The sequence below is a fragment of the Girardinichthys multiradiatus genome, chromosome 3 (genome assembly GCF_021462225.1).
Source record: "Girardinichthys multiradiatus isolate DD_20200921_A chromosome 3, DD_fGirMul_XY1, whole genome shotgun sequence".
Lineage (NCBI taxonomy): Eukaryota > Metazoa > Chordata > Actinopteri > Cyprinodontiformes > Goodeidae > Girardinichthys > Girardinichthys multiradiatus.
Window position 1 is genome coordinate 9,208,307 of NC_061796.1, and position 23,352 is coordinate 9,231,658.

At 39.0% G+C, this 23,352-nt stretch overlaps 2 protein-coding genes across 3 annotated transcripts in view; both read left to right on the forward strand.

Moving 5' to 3' along the window:
* The window catches only part of LOC124866374 (transcription factor E2F3-like), a 28,117-nt gene extending 17,341 nt beyond the window's left edge, over positions 1–10,776 (forward strand). The window contains exon 8 of the mRNA XM_047362128.1: positions 7,847–10,776. Within this exon, the coding sequence (XP_047218084.1) occupies positions 7,847–8,139 (293 nt within the window). The 3' untranslated portion in view covers positions 8,140–10,776. The remainder of the gene's footprint in view (positions 1–7,846) is intronic.
* Positions 10,777–12,800: 2,024 nt separating this feature from the next.
* cdkal1 (CDK5 regulatory subunit associated protein 1-like 1) overlaps positions 12,801–23,352 on the forward strand; it is a 281,503-nt gene continuing 270,951 nt past the window's right edge. For both annotated transcript variants that reach the window (XM_047361870.1, XM_047361871.1), the window contains exons 1-3: positions 12,801–12,951; positions 18,514–18,677; positions 19,864–19,976. In XM_047361870.1, coding sequence (XP_047217826.1) covers positions 18,520–18,677; positions 19,864–19,976 — 271 coding nt within the window. In that variant the 5' untranslated portion in view covers positions 12,801–12,951; positions 18,514–18,519. The remainder of the gene's footprint in view (positions 12,952–18,513; positions 18,678–19,863; positions 19,977–23,352) is intronic.

Sequence of the window (23,352 nt, forward strand, 5' to 3'; positions counted from 1 at the left end):
GAGCTTCTGGTGGAGGATGTCTGGTATGATGGTGTTGAAGGCCGAGCTGAAGTCTACAAACAGGATCCTGGTGTACACCCCTGGATGGTCGAGGTGTTGCAGGATGAAGTGTAGACCTAAGTTAACAGCATCATCTGCCGACCTGTTTGCTCGGTGCTCGCATGAAAACAAAGAAAGCTGGAGGACCTGATAATGTCTCCCCATCATGTCTGAAAGCCTGTGCAAATCAACTCGCTCCAATCTTCACCCGGATCTTCAACAAGTCACTGGAGAAATGTGAGGTCCCCTCCTGCCTCAAACGATCCACCATCATCCTGGTGCCCAAGAAACCCACCATCCTAGGATTAAATGACTACAGGCCTGTAGCCCTGACGTCTGTGGTCATGAAATCCTTTGAGCGGGTGGTGTTGAAGCACCTGAAAGACATCACAGGTCCCCTGCTGGACCCCCTGCAATTTGCTTACCGAGAAAACAGGTCAGCAGATGATGCTGTCAACTTAGGTCTACACTTCATCCTGCAACACCTCGACCACCCAGGGACGTACACCAGGATCCTGTTTGTAGACTTCAGCTCGGCCTTCAACACCATCATACCAGACATCCTCCATCAGAAGCTCACCCAGCTCAACGTCCCAGCCTCCATCTGTCAGTGGATCAACGGCTTCCTGACAGACCGACAGCAGCAGGTGAGACTGGGGAGCATCCTCCCCCGAACCAGATCAATAAGTACTGGTGCCCCCCAGGGGTGTGTTCTATCCCCACTCTTCTCCCTTTACACAAATGACTGCACCTCAGCGGACTCGTCCGTGAAACTCCTGAAATTTGCAAATGACACCACTGTCATTGGACTGATCCAGGATGGTGATGAGTCTGCATACAGACAGGAGGTGGATCGGCTGGTACACTGGTGCTGTCAGAACTACCTGGAACTCAACCCACTCAAGACTGTGGAAATGGTGGTGGACGTTTGAAGAACACCACCCCCATACACCCCCCTCACCATCCTCAACAACACTGTATCGGTTCTTAGGAACCACCATCTCTGAGGACCTGAGATGGTCTTCACACATAGACACAGTTTGAAAGAAGGCCCAGCAGAGACTGTACTTCCTGAGGCAACTCAAGAAGTTCAACCTTCCACAGGAGCTGCTGGTCATCTTCTACACTGCCATCATTCAGTCTGTCCTGTCTTCATCCATCTCAGTGTGGTTTGGATCATCCACAAAACAGGACAGGTCCAGACTGCAACGAATAATCAGGTCTGCAGAGAGAATAATCAGGGCTGACCTTCCCTCCATCCAGGACTTATACAGGTCTAGGGTCAAGAAAAGATCTGCTAAAATCTCTGCAGACCCCACACACCCTGCGTATAAACTGTTCAGAGCTTTACCTTCAGGCCGCCGCTACAGAGCACTGTTTACTAAAACCAGCTGCCACAGAGACAGTTTCTTCCCCCAGGCTGTTTCTGCAAATGCACCTTTTTATTTATATATGTGTATATTTGTATATTGTATATATGTATACTCTTTAATGCAAAAAACAAAAACGAGAGAGCAAAGTGTACCGGAGTCAAATTCCTTGTTTGTATGTACGAACTTGGCAATAAAGCTGATTCTGATCAGGATTACTGAGGACACCTCTGTAACCGTAGAAGTTTAACTGCACTACAGAAATGTGACCGGACAAATATTTTTCTTAGGATGCCTTCTGTCACACCTCTCAAACTCCCAGCAGTCTGTTTAGTCTCCTCAAGCTATCGTTCCTAGCCTCAGCAATAACTATGCCATTCAATTCAAAAATACTTTATTAATCCCAAAGGGAAATTAAATGTTGTTGTAGCTCATATTATGAAGGTTTCCTCAAAGAGCCGTTGTAGATGCTAATGGCTGTGAGCAGGAAGGATCTCCTGTAGCGCTCCGTCTTACAGCAGATCTGCAGAAGCCTCTGACTGAAGACACTCTGTTGTTGTAGGACAGTCTCATGAAGAGGATGCTCAAGGTTCTCCATAATGTTCTTCATTTTATGAAGAATCCGTCTTTCCACAATGATCTCCAGAGGTTCCAGAGGAGTCCCCAGAACAGAACCAGCCTTTTTTATCAGCTTGTTGAGCTCTTTTAAGTCCCTGGCTCTGATGCTGCTTCCCCAGCAGATGATGGTAGAAGAGATCACACTCTCCACAACAGACTTATAGAAGATATGCAGCATCTTGCTGCAAACACCAAAGGACCTAAGCTTCCTCAAGAAGTACAGTCTGCTCTGTCCCTTCTTGTAGATGGCTTCACAGTTGCATCTCCACTCTAGTCTGTGTTCCAGGTGAACACCGAGGTATTTATACTCCTCCACCACCTCCACTTCTCCCATGATAGAAATAGTTTTTGACTTATTCCTGTTTCTCTTAAAATCTACAATCATCTCCTTTGTTTTAGTCACGTTCAAAATGAGATGATTGTTTCCACACCATGCCACAAAGCGGTCCACCACCTTCCTGTACTCAGCTTCTTGTCCATCTCTGATCCACCCCACGACTGCAGAATCATCCGAGTATTTCTGCAGATGACAGGAGTCTGTCTTGTACTGGAAGTCTGAGGTGTACGGAGTGAAAAGGAATGGTGAGAGTACAGTCCCCTGTGGTGCTCCTGTGCTGCTGACTACCTGGTTAGACTCACAACCCTTCAGTCTCACAAACTGTGGTCTGTTTGTCAGGTAGTCTTTGATCCAAGAGATTGTTGAGGCCTCCACCTGAGTCTTCTGGAGTTTCTGACAAAGCAAATCAGGTTGGATTGTATTAAATGCACTGGAGAAATCAAAGAACATGATCCTCACAGTGCTACTGGCTTTGTCCACATGAGAGTGGGTTTGTTGAAGCAGGTGTATGATGGCATCTTCAACTCCAACTCCACAGCAATAAGCAAACTGAAGGGGGTCCTGATGGCTTACTGTTTGCTTACTCAGGTGGGCCAACAGGAGTCTCTCTAGGACCTTCATGATGTGAGATGTCAGGACAACAGGTCTATAGTCATTGAGGACTGATGGGTGAGTTTTCTTTGGTACCGGAACAAGACAGGAGGTCTTCCACAACACCGGAACCTTCTTCTGGGCCAGGCTAAGGTTGAAGAGGTGCTGCAGAATCCCACAGAGCTGCTCTGCACAGGCCTTCAGGACTCTAGGGCTGACATGATCTGGACCTGCAGCCTTATTCCTATTCAGTCTCTTCAGTTGTCTCTTCACCTGACTTCTTGAGACACACAGGTGGAAAAGGGGAAGCAAAGGAAGCATCAGCATCTTCATATATGGTTGAAGGCAAACATGTAGAAGCAGAAGGGTCTAGGGCTGAGGTGGAAGATAAAAAATGTGAGGTGTTACTGGACAGCTGTGGGTCAAAGGAAAGTGGAATGTCTGTTTGGCTGTGAGCAGGAGAGGAGGATGCGAAGCTTGTTTCTGAACTGAACCTATTGAAGAATGTGTTCTGTTCATTGGCTCTGTCCAGACCTCCATCGGTCTGATCATCCTTCTGCTTGAAGCCTGTGATCTTCTTCATCCCTGTCCACACATCTCTGATATTGTTTTGCTGGAGCTTGCTCTCCAGCTTCTTCTTGTACACCTCCTTGCTGTCTCTTATCTTGACTTTATGTAGCTTCTGTATAATTCTCAATAATTCTCTGTCTCCCTCTCTGAAGGCTCTTTTTTTCTTGTTAAGCAGGTCCTTCAGGTCATTGGTGATCCAAGGTTTGTTATTGGGGAAGCATCTCACGGTTCTGCTGGGGATGATGTTATCCACACAGAAGTTTATGTAGTCAGTTACATACTCAGTCATGGCATTGATGTCCTCTCCATGTGGCTGGCACAGTGCATCCCAGTCTGTAGCCTCAAAGCAACCTTGCAGAGCTTCTTCAGCTTCCTGTGACCATTTTCTCACAGTCCTCTTTATTACAGGTTGCCTCTGAACAAGGGGCTTATATTTCGAGCAGAGAAAAACACGATTGTGATCTGATTTGCCTAGAGGAGGTCTTGCTGTAGAGATGTATGAGTCCTTAACATTTGCATAAAACAAATCCAATGTTTTGTTTTCTCTGGTAGAGCAGCTGACAAATTGTTGAAACGTTGGAAGTGTAGCAGAGAGTGAAGCATGGTTAAAATCACCAGAAATTGCCACAAAAGCATTGGGGTTTTGTGTCTGTAGCTTAGCAACAACTGAGCTGATGGCATCACATGCAGTGTCAGCAACAGTGGAAGGTGGAACGTAAACTGTTGCCAAAATAACACTGGTGAACTCTCTGGGTAAATAATATGGACAAAAACTTACTGCCAACAGTTCAATATCTGGACTGCAGAGATGACACTTCACAGTTACATGTCCTGGATTACACCATCTGTTGTTCACAAGTACTGCCAGTCCACCTCCTTTATATTTGCCGCTCCTCTTTAAATCTCTGTCTGCTCGTATGGTTAAAAAGCCCGGCAGAGAGACGCTGGAGTCGGGGATATGATCCTGCAGCCATGTCTCAGTAAAACACATGATACTGCATGCCCGGTACTCTGGCTGGGTCCTTTGTAGGGCTTGGAGTTCATCCAACTTGTTTCCCAACAATCTCACATTGCCCATCAAAATCGACGGAAAAGATGGTTTGAACTTCTTCCTTCTCTCTCTTCTCTTAGCTCCTGCTCTGCATCCATGGCGTCTCCTTTTCAACTCATCAGGGATTTGGGGTTGTAGCTGAAGTATTATTTGAGCTTTTGAGATATTAATCAGCTGCTCCCGGTTGTAAGAAACAACCCCGTTGCCATGGCAATGCATCATAACAAATGTCCAAAAATAGAAAGTATTAAGAAAAATCCTCCAAGCTGCACGACATCTGACAACGGAGTGGACAGTCGTCCAAAAAAAATCAACTGTATCCACCACAAGAGGAATAGTTCCCAAAAAAGAATAAATCAGAATCAAAAGTAACAGAGCTACTCCAACCTGCTGCCACCTTGAGCGGCGCAATTCTAGAATGCCCTCCTCCCTCAGCTTTGGGTTGTTTTTTTTCCCTTAAATCCAAGATGGGAATGGGTTTTATAATCCTTGTAAAAAAAAATTGGGATGTGACAAAAATCCTTCTCCACTTGTGTTTACTTTCTTGAAACTCACCCATGTTTTGTGCATAGATGACCGTTGCACCGAAAAGTTCTTCATGCATATTTTACCTAGTTGCTAACAAGCTTCAATACACCACTTCAGATTGATGTATTCTTGTTGGAATGGTCTTTTTATCACTACCTGCCTCACTCGTTATGGCAAAAAAATTGGGAAAGGACACAGAAGAATGTTTAACAACTATTTGCCAGAAAATAGCAGAAAATGAACAAGTCTGGTGTTGTAATTATGAATATGAATATATTATTTAATATTAATAATTTAATATTTTATCAAATAATATTTCAGTCTGTTAAGGGTTGTCCTGTAAATACCAGCCCAGTAAGGCGGAGGTATTAGGACAAAATCAAAAGGGATGAGCCAAGCTCTGACATTATTGAACAGCTTAAACTCTGCACACACATGGAATGAATTCACACAATTTCTTAAAATACAAGAATTTATTAACAAAAATAAGTCAACTCAAAGTCAAACATATTTCAATCAACAAACTTCACTATACTAAAACAATTCAACTAAACTACCAAGCAGAATTAAAGAATAATCAAGACTAATGGGCTTTGTACAATATAAACAAGTTGATTAAAGATGATTGAAAATCATGACCAAAAGAGTGATGCAACATTACCATGCAATGTTTATGTTTGAGAACCAAGGATTATCTTGAAGAATCTGAAAGTGAAGTTAAGTTAGGTTTGGAACTAGCTTAAGCAATAATCAGCAAACGTTTAGACAACCATTCACAATGCAAGATCAGATAAAATATTATTTTAATAAATTAATGTTTTAAGAATGATCTGCTGAATAAAACCAACCTTCTGGATGACTAATTCTCAACGGTGTTTAATTAGCTGCCTTTATTTAATAAAATAATATTTAAAGAAATATTGTTAAAGACATAGTAAAATAATATTTAAGGAAATATTATTTTGAATAAGAACCAAATCTTTGGGAAATGGGCTTAATTGTGTTACTTAGTTATCAAGTTTAGTAAAATAATATTTAGGGAAATATTTCCTGGATTGAAAATCAACAACCTTTTTGAGTAAATGATCTTTAGCAGGCAAGCACGTGTTCTTAGCTGTTAGCAGTTAAAGCTAACAAAAAAAACTTATAGCTCATCATCAGAATCAAACACATACCTTTAAAATACCATTAATAAAATGGTTAAAATGCATAAGCATGGACGACACGTTATGGCCGATCTTCTGTGTTTAAAATCACCCTTTAAATAAAGTTTGTCTTAAAAAACACAGAACACAAAACTGAGCACATGTGCTGAACAGATAATCTGCTAGCCCTAAGATGGCTGAGTTTCAACACAAACAAAACCAACGTCATAAAATGAAAAATGTTTAGATTATTTCATTCTAAACTATTTCTCTCTGCCGAAACCTAATCTCTTATGTGAACCGTGCTGAGGGAAAGTTGTCCAGGGCGACTAAGTTTGAAGAAAGCTTCCACAGCGAACAAAGGGTTAACTGCAGCTAACCTCCGTAGCTGTGGGGTGGCTCGTTTTGTCGGCCGGCCAAACTGTACGTTACTGCTGTAACCACGGTGATGCAGTCCCGTTGTCCTTCCTTCACACCGGAAAAACTGCTCCACTCGGCGTCGTAGAGACAGGGTCTCTGCTGGGAACTCTCTGGAGCACAGTTTGCTTCTGTAGACCTCAGAGAGAAAAGTCAAGCAACGCTTGTACCTTAATTATCTCCGTTCATGAATGAATACCGGATAAACAAACAGAAATTCATTCCTACTTAATTTAGTGCATATGATCGCGGGATTGTATGACACTCTTGGATCCAGTTTGAAGAGTTATGTCTGTTTGCCCACAAAGAGACATTAGCGCGCTGTGTCCCTCCGTCCAGTTCCGCTGGGGACCTGCATGGAAGAGGTCAGCTTGTTGCAATAGCTGTGATTTTATTTGGACAGTGACATCACGGGAAGTCCGCTGTTACCCCTTTTCCTGGCTATGCTGGAAGTAGGTTAATGCGATTTATTTTGAAAGTTCCAGAAAGGTTTGTACTGGCCTTTCATTTTGTAACCCTGGCCGGGGTCCCAACAGTGGTGTATGAAGTCAGTAAAATCAGTCATGTCAACCTTAGAGACTATGTTGAATGCAAATGTTGAGTGTTAAATGAAGCAAGCCAAAGGCAAACAAATCTGACCCAGGATGATAAGAATGGCAAAGACTGAGGAAAGATGAGCCCATTTATAATAGGGGTGAAGGTCCAACTCGGGTGTTCTGAATGAGTTTGCATGCTGGACTCCAGCCAGTGGCTCCGGCACTGCAACCGCTTGAACAATTAATTGCGCTGTAGTGCCGTCCCCTTTTTTTAAATCAAGAATACAGTCTATTGTGTGATTGGTTGACATTTGTTGGTCAGGCTGATTTTATATAGCTGAACAAAAACAATACAATAATAATGCAATGCAACTCTTAGCTTTGTTTATTGCTTGAAATATTTTGTAGACTTGTATTCCTAGGGTTGTGCATTAAAACTCTGATTTCCTATAAAACAGTCTATCTAGCTCCTTGGATGGGCGTTATGTTTTCATATTGTTCAGTGGGAGTGGTGGGAAGATTATGATAGTCATGATAAAAATGTGGATTAATTATAAGTCATGGTAATATTTAACAATATTTCAGTGTCATGTTTTCCTAACATCACTCAGAACTAAAAAAGCAGTTGTCTTTTATTTTTCCAGATTCCAGCTGTACAACCTCATCCCCTGGCACCTTCCTGTCTCCACCCGCATCTTCCTCAGCCGTCTCCGTGACAACGCTGTCCCCCATCTCGTCCCCGTACACCAGCCTCCTCCAGCAGACTGAAGACCAGGACCATTCATCCCAAGCTCCCTTCTTAAGCCTTGTGCCTCCCATCCTGGAAGACGACTACCTGTTGGGCTTAGAAGATGACCAGGGAATCAGTGACTTGTTTGATGCCTGTGACTTTGATAAAATTCCCTCACTTGGCCTGGATGATCTCCTGTGCAGCTAGCAGCAGCTACAAGAAGATAGAGATGAAACACAAGAGGGCTCTCATGGTGTATTTTTTTTTTTTTTCCCCCCCTTGCGTATATTTTTACTCCGATGGCAGAAACATGTAGGTAAAGGGAATCGGTTCTCCGTACAATGCAGCGTTTGTCATTCGTTGTACAGAGATAATTTGAAGGAGTTCTGGTTGACTCGGTTGAGTTTAGCATGGTGGGATGATCACACAAGTCCATATGCAGGAAAAAGGAACCAGGCAATCGGTTTTCGTTTCAGTGCAAACAATTTCAGGTTTATTTTTATATGTGGGTGCACAATGAAACCCCTGATTTGTCAATGCCGTCAAAAAAATTTAAAAATAGATTTCATTCTACTACACCAACGATACTGTGTGTGATTGAAGGCTAATACTATTTTATTATAAATGTGGCACACTTTTGTGCAAATGTAGAACATTTTAGACTAGAACATTTGAAATTATAAAAGGTAAGGGTCAGTGGGTAGTTTTGGGTCACCTGTGTATGTTGCGAGCTGCGTGTCAGACTGTTGTGGTGCACATGTGAATAATAGGTGCTCTTTAATGCTCCTAAACAAGACAGGTTGACCGGAGTTGGTCGCGCGGTGATCAAGTGGGACACTGCAAATTATAACTGTGCAATGATGTATACAAGGCGAATGTTTTGTGTTTTTTGAAAATGCAGACCACCATGAGGGGCTTAGCAAAAAATTTTTAAAAAAAAGCACCTAATGTACCTAAGTGTATAAGCCCTATGAGGACACATGATCTATAAACCTAATAACCATCAGCAGTTTATACTTTTTGATCCGCTGTAAATTCAAGATTCAAACTGCTTCAGATCAGGCGTGTCGCCTAATGCCCAACAGTTACGCCCTGTGTTGAACAACATCGAGTTTGAAGGAGTTACGGCTACTGTTCAGTGTGTCTGGAGGCAGTCCTGGGCAACCTTTTCTTTTTTTAGGTTCAATAGTTTAGCATTTTTAAAAGGTTTTAATACTTAAGCAAATGACTTACTGATCCGCTGTGGAACAAAAGCACTGAATGAAACTACAGTATGTGATCATTTCTTCCAGACACACAATTTTTTTATATTTACAACAAATTCTAGTAACATCTTAAACTGAGGTTCTGAATAAAACCTTGTTAAATATAGAAGCTGCCTAAATGTCAACCGCCTGGCTTTTATCGGTCTCAGATTATCCTTCTGCTGCTATTGTTGACCCCCAACCCCTCGACTTGACTAATGTGTAACTGAGTGTAAAGCATGAATGAGTTGTCGGATTAAGCCAGCTGTGTGTAAATTCGTGTACAGTTTTCTAACTTTTTTGTCAATGCACAAGGTACTGTAGGCTACCTCTCACTAAATGTTAGACTATAGTAGTAGAGCATAGAGGTCTATGCCATAGTGTGTGAGGATATTTGAATTCCCCATTTGGTGTAGAGGTCGTATAAATCAGCAGTGAGGTTTTCCAACCTGAAATGTTAAGACTGAAAATACCAATGCTTTTACATCAGATTCATGACATCCTATTTTAAACTGAAGTCAACAGGGTGCACATTTGATGGGCAAAAACAAAAAAGACTTATTGAAATGGATTTGTAGATCATTTTCAAATTTACAATAGAAATTGCAGAAAAAACATCAGAAATTTGAGTCTTGAAAAGTTAAGAATTTTGAAACAGAAAACTTAGAACCCTGTGTCTTACAGTTTTTAATATCAGGGAGAAAGAAAATGCAGTTTTCACTTATTACAGAGTGCCAAGATCAGTTGACTCTGAGGTTAACCCTCGATCTTAATTTTTCTAGAAAATCCATTATCTGAACTGGCTGGAAAAAAAGAGCTGATTTGCCAACATTAGCTTCATTCCCAATCCCTTATATTTATATCATGTATTTTTTATTTTTTTTAATGTATTCAGAAAATGTCCTTTCCCAGTTTGATTCTTGAACCTCTACACCACACTCTATTGGTGTAGGTAACCTAATTCTGCATTCATTTCAGGCCACCAACTATGTTCGTGACGGGAACCTTGTGTTTGGAAATTCTGCACTTTTCAATAGATTTCATAAGAAATGTTAAGATTTTAAAAGCACTGCTAAAGGATAGTGTTTTGTACAACTATCGGTGACTTACAACTGCAGCTTGTTTTTCTGTTGTATGCTTCTGATTTATGATTAGATATTGCAGAAATAATTATGATTATTATCGCAGCTGAAGTCCACACCAAATGAATTTCTGGCTGTTCTACGACTGTTCTTAAGCCTTTACCAAATACATACTTACACATAAATATTCTGCAAAGATTATGTGTCAAATTAATTATTAAGTAGGAAAAATCTGATGGTGAAAATTACAATATCATTGCTTGGTTTCACTAACCACAGAGAAAAGTAGTTGGCAGGTATTTTTCAGTTTGAATGCATGAGTGACAGTGCTGTTGAATGTTAAGTAAACTAATTGGATGTTTTTGATGTGTGTTATTGAGTTCTGTTTTCTACGTAAAGTGGGGAATTTTGAGTTGTTTGCGGGCAGGTGGGTCGGGAGAGGGGGGTAATTTGATGCTTTTTTTGTACTCTGGAAATTTGCAATGGAAGAAAAAAAATAAAGCAATATAAGCAAATAATTATTTGGTTTGTGTTATTTAAGCGTTGTTTGCATACTGGTGAATCAAAGTATTGGAAGAATATTAAATTTTTTTAAGTTACAGTATGTGTCACACTTGCGAGTAAATTGTTGCTGTTGCTTAGATTTTGTACAAGTATAAGGTGTTGAAATAGTGCTGAATCCAAGGAATATAAACATACATGTTTCATTATGTTATATAGTAAATGAAGTGAGAAATGTACGAGGTATACCTATGTTATACCAAGAGGATCTATGCCGAAGGTTCTAAAACTGTTGTATAAGGTACTTTTCCGGGAATATGCAGCCCAACACCGGAGTTATTAAAGATCAACAGCCACTACTTGATCATTGCATTATCAGAAACTTCTCCAAATGTTGAGAGCTTCTTTGTGGGTATTAAACTTAATTTATCTCTGTCCAAACTTTGATCTGGGGATGGCAACACTCCTTAACATTGTCCAATGTCAAGTTCAAAAACCAGCAGTCTCCTACTGTTACTTGGTACTCGTTCCGAAACGTTTTAGTGTGTGTGTAATGATGACCAGAGTTATATTATGTATGTGCAAACAGGTTGGCATGCAGATTGTAAACATGCACGTATTGTGTTAAAATTGCCCTTTTTTTAGACACTATTTATAGTGCCTTAGTCTGGTCCACCTGCAGAAAAGACTGGAAAAACCTGAAGGAATTTCCAGTGCAAGCCACGGGTTTGTCTTAAGCCTCCCATACATGTACTTTGAGAAATTTTAGAAAGTAAACATCGGCATTTATTAGTCAACTAATTGACTCCAAAATCTGATACATGTACCTGCACTAAATAATATAATGTGCACTTAATTCTTGTAACACTGGAACAAGTAACCATGTGTACCACAATTACAACAATGTTATGTTTTTGGATATGTTTTATGTTTTGTTGTTGTATGCTTTTAATCGTATTTGCAATTGATATTGTTTGTATAGACTGATGTGTGTGAAGTATAGTTGAAGTATTCTTGATATGACGGCACAGGGTTTAAACACATTTTCATGTCAATTTAATATTTTTCTAGGCTCAAAATTGAAAATGATGGGGATTTATTTATTTTTGCAAATTTTGTATAAGTGTGAATACAACATTTCTTTATGAATTAACTCATGATATTACTACAGAAATCGGACCGAGACAAAAAAAAGAAAAAAAAAAGAAAAAAGAAAAGTGATGAACGGACGGACAAATGAATAATTTACGAACAATGGGTCAGGAAATAGTCTGGAAATAGATATTTTTCTATACTGATTCAGACTAAGATAATCATATTTTTTACTATTCCAGGATGGGTAAAATCTCTGCCTGTAGTCATTCCCATCCCATTACGTAACCTAGAATTCTGTAAGGAGAAAACGCACAAGGCAATTGATGAAGTCGAAGCATGGTCCAATAAAGGAGTTTCAAGGGAACGAGGTGCAAGCAGAGCATCATTATCAAATATTTATCAGTCTCTTATGCAGTCAACTATACTATGGCAGTATTACTTATATGGGAGCAGCAGACACCAATTTGAAACTCGATATAGAACAATCAAAGGCTCTAAGATATTGTTGTGGAGCATTCAGAACATCACCCGTTGCAGCGCTACGAGTTGAAATGGGAGAAATGCCTCTACGAATTACAAGACTTAAATGTTAGTATTTTGAGTAAATGTTAAAGGTCATGAACAGTCACATCCGGTCAAAAGAGTCTTACAGGACTGTTGGGAACACAGTAAAACAGATATATTTGGTTTTGGATGGATTGGTAAAATAAAGGCTCAATATTAAACTGAAAGGCGACAGTTTAGAGAAACAATGGATAAAATCAAATCAAATTCAAAAATTAAAATATTTTTAATGTAGGCCTAAATGAATTAAAAGGTCCAATCTTGTTTTTGAAAAATACAAAATTATTAGAGAATGTAGTTTATGTTTTCTTTCTATTCCGCCATAAAACACAAGAAGAACAGTTCCCATTACGTATACCAAAAAAGCTTTTGTCCCGTTTGTCCCTCGTTGCTTGCTGTACACTTACAGTTATGGCTGTTCTTGAGTTGTGATATCTGTTTTTGTTGTGTAAATCATCGTAACTTTTTCATTTTAAACAACGTTTTCGTCGGGACTTGACTTTCCCTGACCTAATAAAGACATTGCAACCCAGGTGAGGTACATCGATGGTCATGTAAGATGCGTGTTTGCAAAGAAATACAGACACGTGGGTAGTAGTTAGCCTGGTGATGCTAGTGGAGCTAACTGTTAGCTGATGTTTCCTAGCAGAAAGTATCAGCAGTTATGTCATTTTTTAGCACAGCTGTTTCTAATTTGTGTCTTTATCCACGCACAAGGTACTCTAATAATCAGTGCGTGTCGGTGTCAAAATAACGAAAAACAGACGGGGCAGTAAAAACCGCAGCTAGGAATGATGATATTTACGAAATAGTTAACATGTTTAATGTGATTGTGACACTACATTCGACGAGTGTTATTAGAAACCGTGAATATATGCGGTTAACGTTACATTTTACACCAAGTTAGTAAGGTGACGAGGTTCATGTTGCTCATGAATGCTTCATCTTTAAATTATATTTCTATATTTTAATCCTATTAATAAGCATTGACAGATAAATAACATACACCCAGAGCTAAAATATAAGACCAAGTACTGTTTTCTGTAAATGTGATTTTGGAAGCAATGTGTTTAAAAAAGTTGCTGTTGCATGATGGATGCAAGTACTGCAGAGTAGGAATGTATGGAGGACCAATCCTGCCATAGTTAAGAATACTTGCAAAAATAAATAAATCACCAAAAAGTAGCTAGAAATAAATATTAGTGCGGCATTAAATGCAACAAAATAACAAAAAGTAGAGATGTATTCAATAATTGGTCAAATAATATAAAATATTATATAATATAATTATATTATTTGACCAATTATTCAATTAATAATAATAATAATAAATATAATAATATAAATGTATATATTTTTATTTTAATCCACTAATTTTATTTAATTATTTATTTTTTTAGATCTCTATATTTTCTCTTTGTTTTTTTTAATGCAAGTGAATTTTTTGCTTTTTTTGTTGCTTTTCCTAGCCCTTTTATTTCTTTCATATTTGTCACGACCCAGATATATTTAAAGCATGTTTTTTCCCTCAAACAAAAAAAAAAAAAATCTAATTTAACTGTGCTTTTAATTCTTAAGCATTGATATATTTTCTCAACTAATATATGAGACAAAAATCATCCTGGACAGCTTTGTTTTATAAAAAAAATGCTGATGTAGGTAATTTCCCTATGTTTATGAGGCTTTAATTTAGAAATGATAATAATATTGGCCATATTTTTACTGGATCAGTCAAAGTAGATACGAGAAAAACCATTTCTCACTCATTTTAATAAAACAATAAAATGTGAGGTTTTAAAGTGACAATGTTGTGAATAAAGAACAGTAAACACAGTCACTAATATTAATTCCATTCCTCTGTTTATGTGCAAAATTAGTGAAAAAAGTTACTGAATCCTATTCTAAAGAATATCTAAAGACATATCTTAAACTAAACAAACATTCAACAGTAGTTGTCATGTTTATTGATTTAATATATATCATATATTAAATACTATATATCTATATAGATATATAGATATAGATATACAGGGGTTGGACAATGAAACTGAAACACCTGTCATTTTAGTGTGGGAGGTTTCATGGCTAAATTGGACCAGCCTGGTAGCCAGTCTTCATTAATTGCACATTGCACCAGTAAGAGCAGAGTGTGATGGTTCAATTAGCAGGGTAAGAGCACAATTTTGCTCAAAATATTGAAATGCACACAAAATTATGGGTGACATACCAGAGTTCAAAAGAGGACAAATTGTTGGTGCACGTCTTGCTGGCGCATCTGTGACCAAGACAGCAAGTCTTTGTGATGTATCAAGAGCCACAGTATCCAGGGTAATGTCAGCATACCACCAAGAAGGACGAACCACATCCAACAGGATTAACTGTGGACGCAAGAGGAAGCTGTCTGAAAGGGATGTTCGGGTGCTAACCCGGATTGTATCCAAAAAACATAAAACCACAGCTGCCCAAATCATGGCAGAATTAAAATTGCACCAGAACTGTCCGTCGGGAGCTCCACAGGGTCAATATACACGGCCGGGCTGCTATAGCCAAACCTTTGGTCACTCATGCCAATGCCAAACGTTGGTTTCAGTGGTGCAAGGAGCACAAATCTTGGGCTGTGGACAATGTGAAACATGTATTGTTCTCTGATGAGTCCACCTTTACTGTTTTCCCCACATCCTGGAGATTTACGGTGTGGAGAAGCCCCAAAGAAGCGTACCACCCAGACTGTTGCATGCCCAGAGTGAAGCATGGGGGTGGATCAGTGATGTTTGGGCTGCTATATCATGGCATTCCCTTGGCCCAATACTTGTGCTAGATGGGCGCATCACTGCCAAGGACTACCGAACCATTCTTGAGGATCATGTGCCTCCAATGGTTCAAACAATGTATCCTGAAGGCGGTGCCGTGTATCAGGATGACAATGCACCAATACACACAGCAAGACTGGTGAAAGATTAGTTTGATGAACTTGAAACTGAAGTTGAACATCTCCCATGGCCTGCACAGTCACCAGATCTAAATATTATTGAGCCACTTTGGGGTGTTTTGGAGGAACGAGTCAGGAAACGTTTTCCTCCACCAGTATCACGTAGTGACCTGGCCACTATCCTGCAAGAAGAATGGCTTAAAATCCCTCTGACCACTGTGCAGGACTTGTATATGTCATTCTCAAAATATTAGCATATTGTGATAAAGTTCATTATTTTCCATAATGTAATAATGAAAATTTAACATTCATATATTTTAGATTCATTGCACACTAACTGAAATATTTCAGGTCTTTTATTGTCTTAATACGGATGATTTTGGCATACAGCTCATGAAAACCCACAATTCCTATCTCACAAAATTAGCATATTTCATCCGACCAATAAAAGAAAAGTGTTTTTAATACAAAAAACGTCAACCTTCAAATAATCATGTACAGTTATGCACTCAATACTTGGTCGGGAATCCTTTTGCAGAAATGACTGCTTCAATGCGGCGTGGCATGGAGGCAATCAGCTTGTGGCACTGCTGAGGTCTTATGGAGGCCCAGGATGCTTCAATAGCGGCCTTTAGCTCATCCAGAGTGTTGGGTCTTGAGTCTCTCAACGTTCTCTTCACAATATCCCACAGATTCTCTATGGGGTTCAGGTCAGGAGAGTTGGCAGGCTAATTGAGCACAGTGATACCATGGTCAGTAAACCATTTACCAGTGGTTTTGGCACTGTGAGCAGGTGCCAGGTTGTGCTGAAAAATGAAATCTTCATCTCCATAAAGCTTTTCAGCAGATGGAAGCATGAAGTGCTCCAAAATCTCCTGATAGCTTGCTGCATTGACCCTGCCCTTGATAAAACACAGTGGACCAACACCAGCAGCTGACACGGCACCCCAGACCATCACTGACTGTGGGTACTTGACACTGGACTTCTGGCATTTTGGCATTTCCTTCTCCCCAGTCTTCCTCCAGACTCTGGCACCTTGATTTCCGAAACACATGCAGAATTTGCTTTCATCCGAAAAAAGTACTTTGGACCACTGAGCAACAGTCCAGTGCTGCTTCTCTGTAGCCCAGGTCAGGCGCTTCTGCCGCTGTTTCTGGTTCAAAAGTGGCTTGACCTGGGGAATGCGGCACCTGTAGCCCATTTCCTGCACACGCTTGTGCACGGTGGTTCTGGATGTTTCTACTCCTAGACTCAGTCCACTGCTTCCGCAGGTCCCCCAAGGTCTGGAATCGGCCCTTCTCCACAATCTTCCTCAGGGTCCGGTCACCTCTTCTCGTTGTGCAGCGTTTTCTGCCACACTTTTTCCTTCCCACAGACTTCCCACTGAGGTGCCTTGATACAGCACTCTGGGAACAGCCTATTCGTTCAGAAATTTCTTTCTGTGTCTTACCCTCTTGCTTGAGGGTGTCAATAGTGGCCTTCTGGACAGCAGTCAGGTCGGCAGTCTTACCCATGATTGGGGTTTTGAGTGATGAACCAGGCTGGGAGTTTTAAAGGCCTCAGGAATCTTTTGCAGGTGTTTAGAGTTAACTCGTTGATTCAGATGATTAGGTTCATAGCTCGTTTAGAGACCCTTTTAATGATATGCTAATTTTGTGAGATAGAAATTTTGGGTTTTCATGAGCTGTATGCTAAAATCATCCGTATTAAGACAATAAAAGACCTGAAATATTTCAGTTAGTGTGCAATGAATCTAAAATATATGAATGTTAAATTTTCATCATGACATTATGGAAAATAATGAACTTTATCACAATATGCTAATATTTTGAGAAGGACTTGTATATGTCATTCTCAAGACGAATTGACGCTGTATTTGCCGCAAAAGGAGGCCCTACACTATACTAATAAATTATTGTGGTCTAAAACCAGGTGTTTCAGTTTCATTGTCCAACCCCTGTATAAATATCAAGATATATCTATATATATATATATATCTATATATATATATATATATATATATATATATATATATATATATATATATATATAGATATATATATATATATCTATATATATATATATATATATAGATATATAGATAGATAGATAGATAGATAGATAGAGATATATATTCCAAGATATATCATATTAATTACATATCTGATTCTTTTTGTTTAATATGTGAACTCAAAATACTCTCCATGTAGGCAAATCATAATCAATCTGTTTCACTAAACAGGTGCTGAAAAGTAGAATATTTTTCAGTCTTTACTAAAGTCTTCACAGAAACATGTGTTTGTATCAGTGTAGATGCTTTAAGGTTCAGTGAGTAGAGCTGCGAAGGAACATTTCTTTGGTTACAGACCACAGCTGCCTTTGGTGCATCGAAACCAGGGGATGCTGATTTACCCAAAAACCAAGAGTGGAGATAAAAACGACGCGCTTTCTACACATATAAGTTAAAAATCGAGATATCTGGGACCGCTGCCAGAATATATATTTTCACCCAACAGTGAAGCTTGGAGTTTCCTTGCAGGTTTGGTAAGAAGTTCTGAATATACAGTAGATCTGGAGGTTGAACTATTAGCCATCCCTTAAGTACCACAGTAATGAGGTTACATCTAATCTGAATGTATTCTAAAGCATGGCAGTGGTCCCAAAACATACAGAGTCAAAAACAACTCTTTAACAAAAAGAAAACCATAAGTCCTCCCAGTCTGGGAATAAACAGTGAGAGTGAGACAGACTAAATCACCAAAACTGTAGTAGTTTGTCCCAGATGTTTAGATTGCCTGTTAATTTAATGCCTTGGTTAGTCAACTGAGCAACAGGTCAGAAGGATGGAAAATCTGTTTGCTAATAAAAAAGCTGCTGGTTCAATTATAGCTTCCTCCACCACTTGTTGAAGTGTACTTGGGCAAGACAACGCATCCGATGTAGGAATCTGTGTTTTTTAATAAATGTATGTTACTGATCTTTTTTTTTTTTTGTCTTTCATGCTGCCATTCAGATCTTTAGTATACTCATTCATACACAATGTTGGTATGTTGACTTCAGTTCAATTTTCAGCTTTGGATTGTAGGGTCTAGAATTTCAACTCAGGTGTTAAGTGTCTGTGAGTCTTTAAATCCATGCTGTGCTACCCAATAATTGCTTTTTTAGCTCACCATGCCGTCCGCCAGTGACTCTCTGATTGAAGACATTGAAGACATGGTGTCTTTCAATGACCCCACTCCTCAAGACAGACAGTCTGCAAGAAAGAATATTATGCCAAGGTCAAGAAAGAAGAAAGAGCTTCTGAGCACTGAGGAGCTCCAAGCAGACAGGTGATTTATGTTTATTCAGACCTCCTTTAAAGATTTGATCAATATAAACTGAAGCCACAGGTAAACAGGATATGGTGAAAAGTTCAAAATTGTGTCACTCATTTCAGAAAGTGAAACGTGTATATTTATATAAATTCATTACAAAGAGTGAAATATTTCAAGCCTTTATTTCTTCTCATTTTAATGATTATGGTTTACAGATAATGAAAACCCTTTATTCAGTGTTTTAGAAAATGTTAATGTTACACAAAAAATATATTTTAAACAGAAATGTCAGGGTTCTGGAAAGTGTTTATTTCTAAATACCTGGCTTCCTTTTTGCATGAATTACTGCATCATTGCAGCGTAGCATGGAGGTGAACAGCCTGTGGTTCTGTTGAGGTGTAATGGAAGCCCAGATTGCTTTGATAGTAGCCTTCAGATGTTTTTCCATTGTTGGGTCTGGTGCCTCCCATCTTGATCTTGACAATAGCCTATATATTTTTTATGGGCTTCAGGTCAGGGACGTTTGCTGGCTGATCAAGCACAGTAACACCATGGTCATTGAACCAGCTTTTGGTACCTTTGGCAGTGTGGGCAGGCGCCAATACCTGCGGGAAAACTTAATTAGTATTCCTATGAAGCTTGCCACCTTTTCCTACACACCTTTTTCTTCCACTCAACTTTCTATGATTGTGCTTGGATACAGGGCTGAATTACCTCCTCATACACTCTACAGAGTCCTGCTAATTACCTAAATATGTGATTCAGGTGTGTTGACTCAAGGACTGAAGTTTGACACCTGATCCAGAGGCTCGGGAAACTGTTGCCGGTGTTTTAAGTTAGTAAGCTGATTAGGGTGTAACGTCACGAGCTTCCAGTAGTTAACTGTTTCACATATTTACATTTTTTGAGATGTTGCATTTTAGGTTTTCAGGATGGGGAAGCCATGATCATCAACATTACGAGAAATAAAGGCTTGAAAAATTCACTCTATGTGTAATTAGTCTATAAGTTTCACTTTCTGAAATGAGTGACAAACAGTATTGAACTTTTTCACGATATTCTAATTTTTTACAACGTACCCATACTTGGCTATTGGATCTAAAGCTGGTTGAAGGCAGTCACGATTCAAGGCTGGGCTGCTATACAGTTTTCATAATTTTGGCATGCTATAAAATACATATTAATGGTTTTCTGTTTTCAGTTTGATCCCTGGCACCCAAAAGATCTGGATGAAGACATGGGGCTGCAGTCATAATAACTCGGATGGAGAGTACATGGCTGGACAGCTTGCAGCCAGCGGATACAAGATGACTGGTAAGAAATCTGGTATATTGATTGACTCGATGTCAGAAAGCAACATGACACAACAATACTGGTAGATCCACACAGAGATGGGTGGATTGTGGATGTGCATAAGCAGCTAAATTTGAGCATTATTCACCCAGAAAACCTATGTCAATAATATTAATGAACACAAGAGGGCAGTGTTGTGCTATCTATCAGCACCCTGTGTATTATTCTAGTTGGATAACACACTTGACAAGCTCACTGTATTTTCTATAGAAATTATTGGTCTATTTGGGCATTTATTATGTTGTTCAGGGTTTGCTAATCCTTTAAGCCCCATACAATTTGATTTGTGACTTGAAAATATATATCTGCCTTTTAGAAATGCTCATTATTGTTGTCCAAATGCTCTAGGTTGACAGAGCAATTCCTCTAAAAATACACAAGACTTTACAGTTGGCAGGCAACAAATGCTTGAAAGAACTTGACTAAATAGAATGCCTCCTTTCATTTTAAGATTTGCATGCCTTTTGCATAGAAACTAGACATATGTTCTTGATCATAGTTGTATTTATTTACCAGGTTATGTGTGATTAGTTGTATTTTTCATGGAGAGATAGTTCTTGTGTTCTCCCTCTTTATGAGCAGAAGCATGTATGTGTGTTTTTTAAAGACAAAAGAAGAAAAGGAGTCTATCCTTTAGGCATTTTTCTCATGGAATCTCCAAGGCCATTTAGGGGCATTAATCACATATTTCCAAAAATGCAAACGTACCCATTCATTCACAAACATACAGACTCTATTCACAATACCCTCCTTAGCATGAGCCAACCGTTTTTCCTTCATCTGGTCATTTAAACCCCTGATCTCTTTATCTTTTCCACCTTCCTTTGTTTTGCAGCTTCTTTTTTTTTTATTCCCATGAGATTTTCTGTGATATCATGCATCTTTCTCACACAATTCCTCTTCACTTTGTGGTGTCTCACCTGTTCCTGTGGTTGGAAGCAGATTTTTTGTTCAAGCATCTGGTGGAGTTTGATAGTTTGTGCGTTATTAGTCACGCTACAGAAGTGTCTGTTTAAACGTGGAACAGGAAAGTTGAGGCTCTTGTTTTCTATTTATAGATGTTCTCTGTTTCTAGGTGCATAAAGTGTGTTTCATAATGGGATTTCAGTACACAATTAGTTCCCTGGCTGACTGAAAGTTCCGTGCAAATGAAAATCCAGGTGTATTACAGTGTTATTTGTTAGATAAGGTTAGTTTGCAGTTACAAAATTAGATTTTCTTATCTCTGAATTGAGTTAGTTTCTGCCTAATCTTCTGATTTGAAACAGGACTCTGCAGTAATCACCCAATTATAGCGGGTCCTAATAGTGTTCAGCATTTGTATTAGATCTAAGCGTGGAATTATTTTCAATTTGCTCTCATGGGAAGGTTCCATTTTTTTCTGTACTTAATTCATAACAGATATTTGCACAGAAAAAAAACCCTACTGTGTGCCTGTAATAAAGTGATAAAGATAAAAAGAGAGTGCTGTAATGTATCTCACCATGGTGTCCTCAATAAAATGTGAAAACTGGACATGCATGGTAGGAAATTAAATGGCTCCCTTAAAAAAACAATCTTAGTTGTGATAAGAACCTGAGAAACTGTTTCTGGACTTTCAGTTAATCTCCCCTTTCACTAAAAACTCGTTTGAATTTTTTTTTTTATTCTAGAAGTCTCAATCATTATCATAAAGTCTTAATAAAAACAAACCGTTTTAATGCTCGATGACCGCGCCTAGGTGGTCAAGCTAGCTGGTTTAAGGGGGAACCCAGAAAGTGTGTTCGGATGCCTTCAGTTTGAACAGTTCAGCATATGGAGGTGAGGGAATCTTCATCTGTGCAGACAGTCTCTGCAAAGGGTAGCATGTAATTAAACAATAATAATACTCAATAGATGCAGCTGAATTTATGTAGCAATGAAGCATATATCTGCAGAAGACGTGCCGGTGTTGGGACACTCATGTCACATCATTTTCCGACACGTCCAGAATAATTTGTTACAACCTGATGCAAGATGATCCTGGAGAGTTCTAACAATATTGAAATGCTTGGCAGATATGCAGTAGTGTGATAGAGGTATTAAGAACTATACGTGAAATCATTGGCGTCATAATCATAAAGCTTGATTAATTCAAATGCTTTTGTTTCTTTGTTTTAAATCTATTCACTTTCACAGTGAAGGACTCTGTTGTGGTTTGGAGTTGCAAACCTGAACTCTTGGATCATACCTGGATGAGAAATTCCTTGGCATTATTAAACCTGCGCAGCATCACTTTTATAGAGAATTTCACAAATCTAAAGAGTAGTTTGATAATGTCCTTTTTTAAAGAAGTGGAAACATTTTTCTCATCAAAATAAAATAAAAGTTTCAACTTCTAGTTTCAGTTTGAAAGTTCAAAGCAAAATCCGAAGGAATTATGTGTAGTTAAACTTTTAAAAGTGTTTATACCCATTATAACTTGCATTCCAACAACAACGATATTAACAATAAAATAATTTTATTGGGATTTTATTTGGTGAATGAAAAGTTCATGGGAAGTGGGCGGAGAACTCTACTTGTTTTCAAAATTCCTTCCTACTTCCTACACATGTCTGTTCAGCCCCCTTTACTCTGATACCATTAAATAAAATACAGTTCAATCATTAGCATCAGTAGTTGCAAATGAGTTAATGGAGTCCACTTGTGTTTAATTTAATCAGACTATAAATCCAGGCCTTAAGAGGTCGTTTGGAGAACATTAGTGAACAAGCGGCATCATGAAGACCAACGAGGGAAGCAGAGACGGGTTATAAAACAGTATCTGAGCAACTAAAAGAGCACTTCTCCGTCCATCTTCTGGAGAACGAGATTCATAAATGCAAATCTGCAGAAACCTGGTCCACCTGTGTTGGTCTGTCACCTAAAACATCTCGGATAATCATACAGACCACATAAACAAGTTCTGTTATTGACTGTTGTTTTACGTTTGCTTGATTACTTTCACTGTTTTAGGGTAATTATTTCAGTACATACTTGTCACCCTGGCATGTCTTTGTCTCCCTGCGCTGGTAGGTAGGTGTGCGACTAACAGAGACGTGTTGTACAAGCAGGTTTTTTTTAAATTTTTATTTAGTGGCAGAGCTTTTGTGGCCAAATGAATGATGGGAAATGATGTTTTGAAGACAGTAGTAACCTTCTTTTTGATGCAACCCTGGTTGTTAAAATTACTCTTTTCACCAAAAACAAAGATATAAATTACAACCCACATGGGATTTCCTCCAGTTTGGTAATTGTATGGCAAAGTCTCCTTACTACAGTTTCTGTATAAAGGCAACAAATGCAACTTTAGGAAAATTATTTGTTTCTTAGATCATAA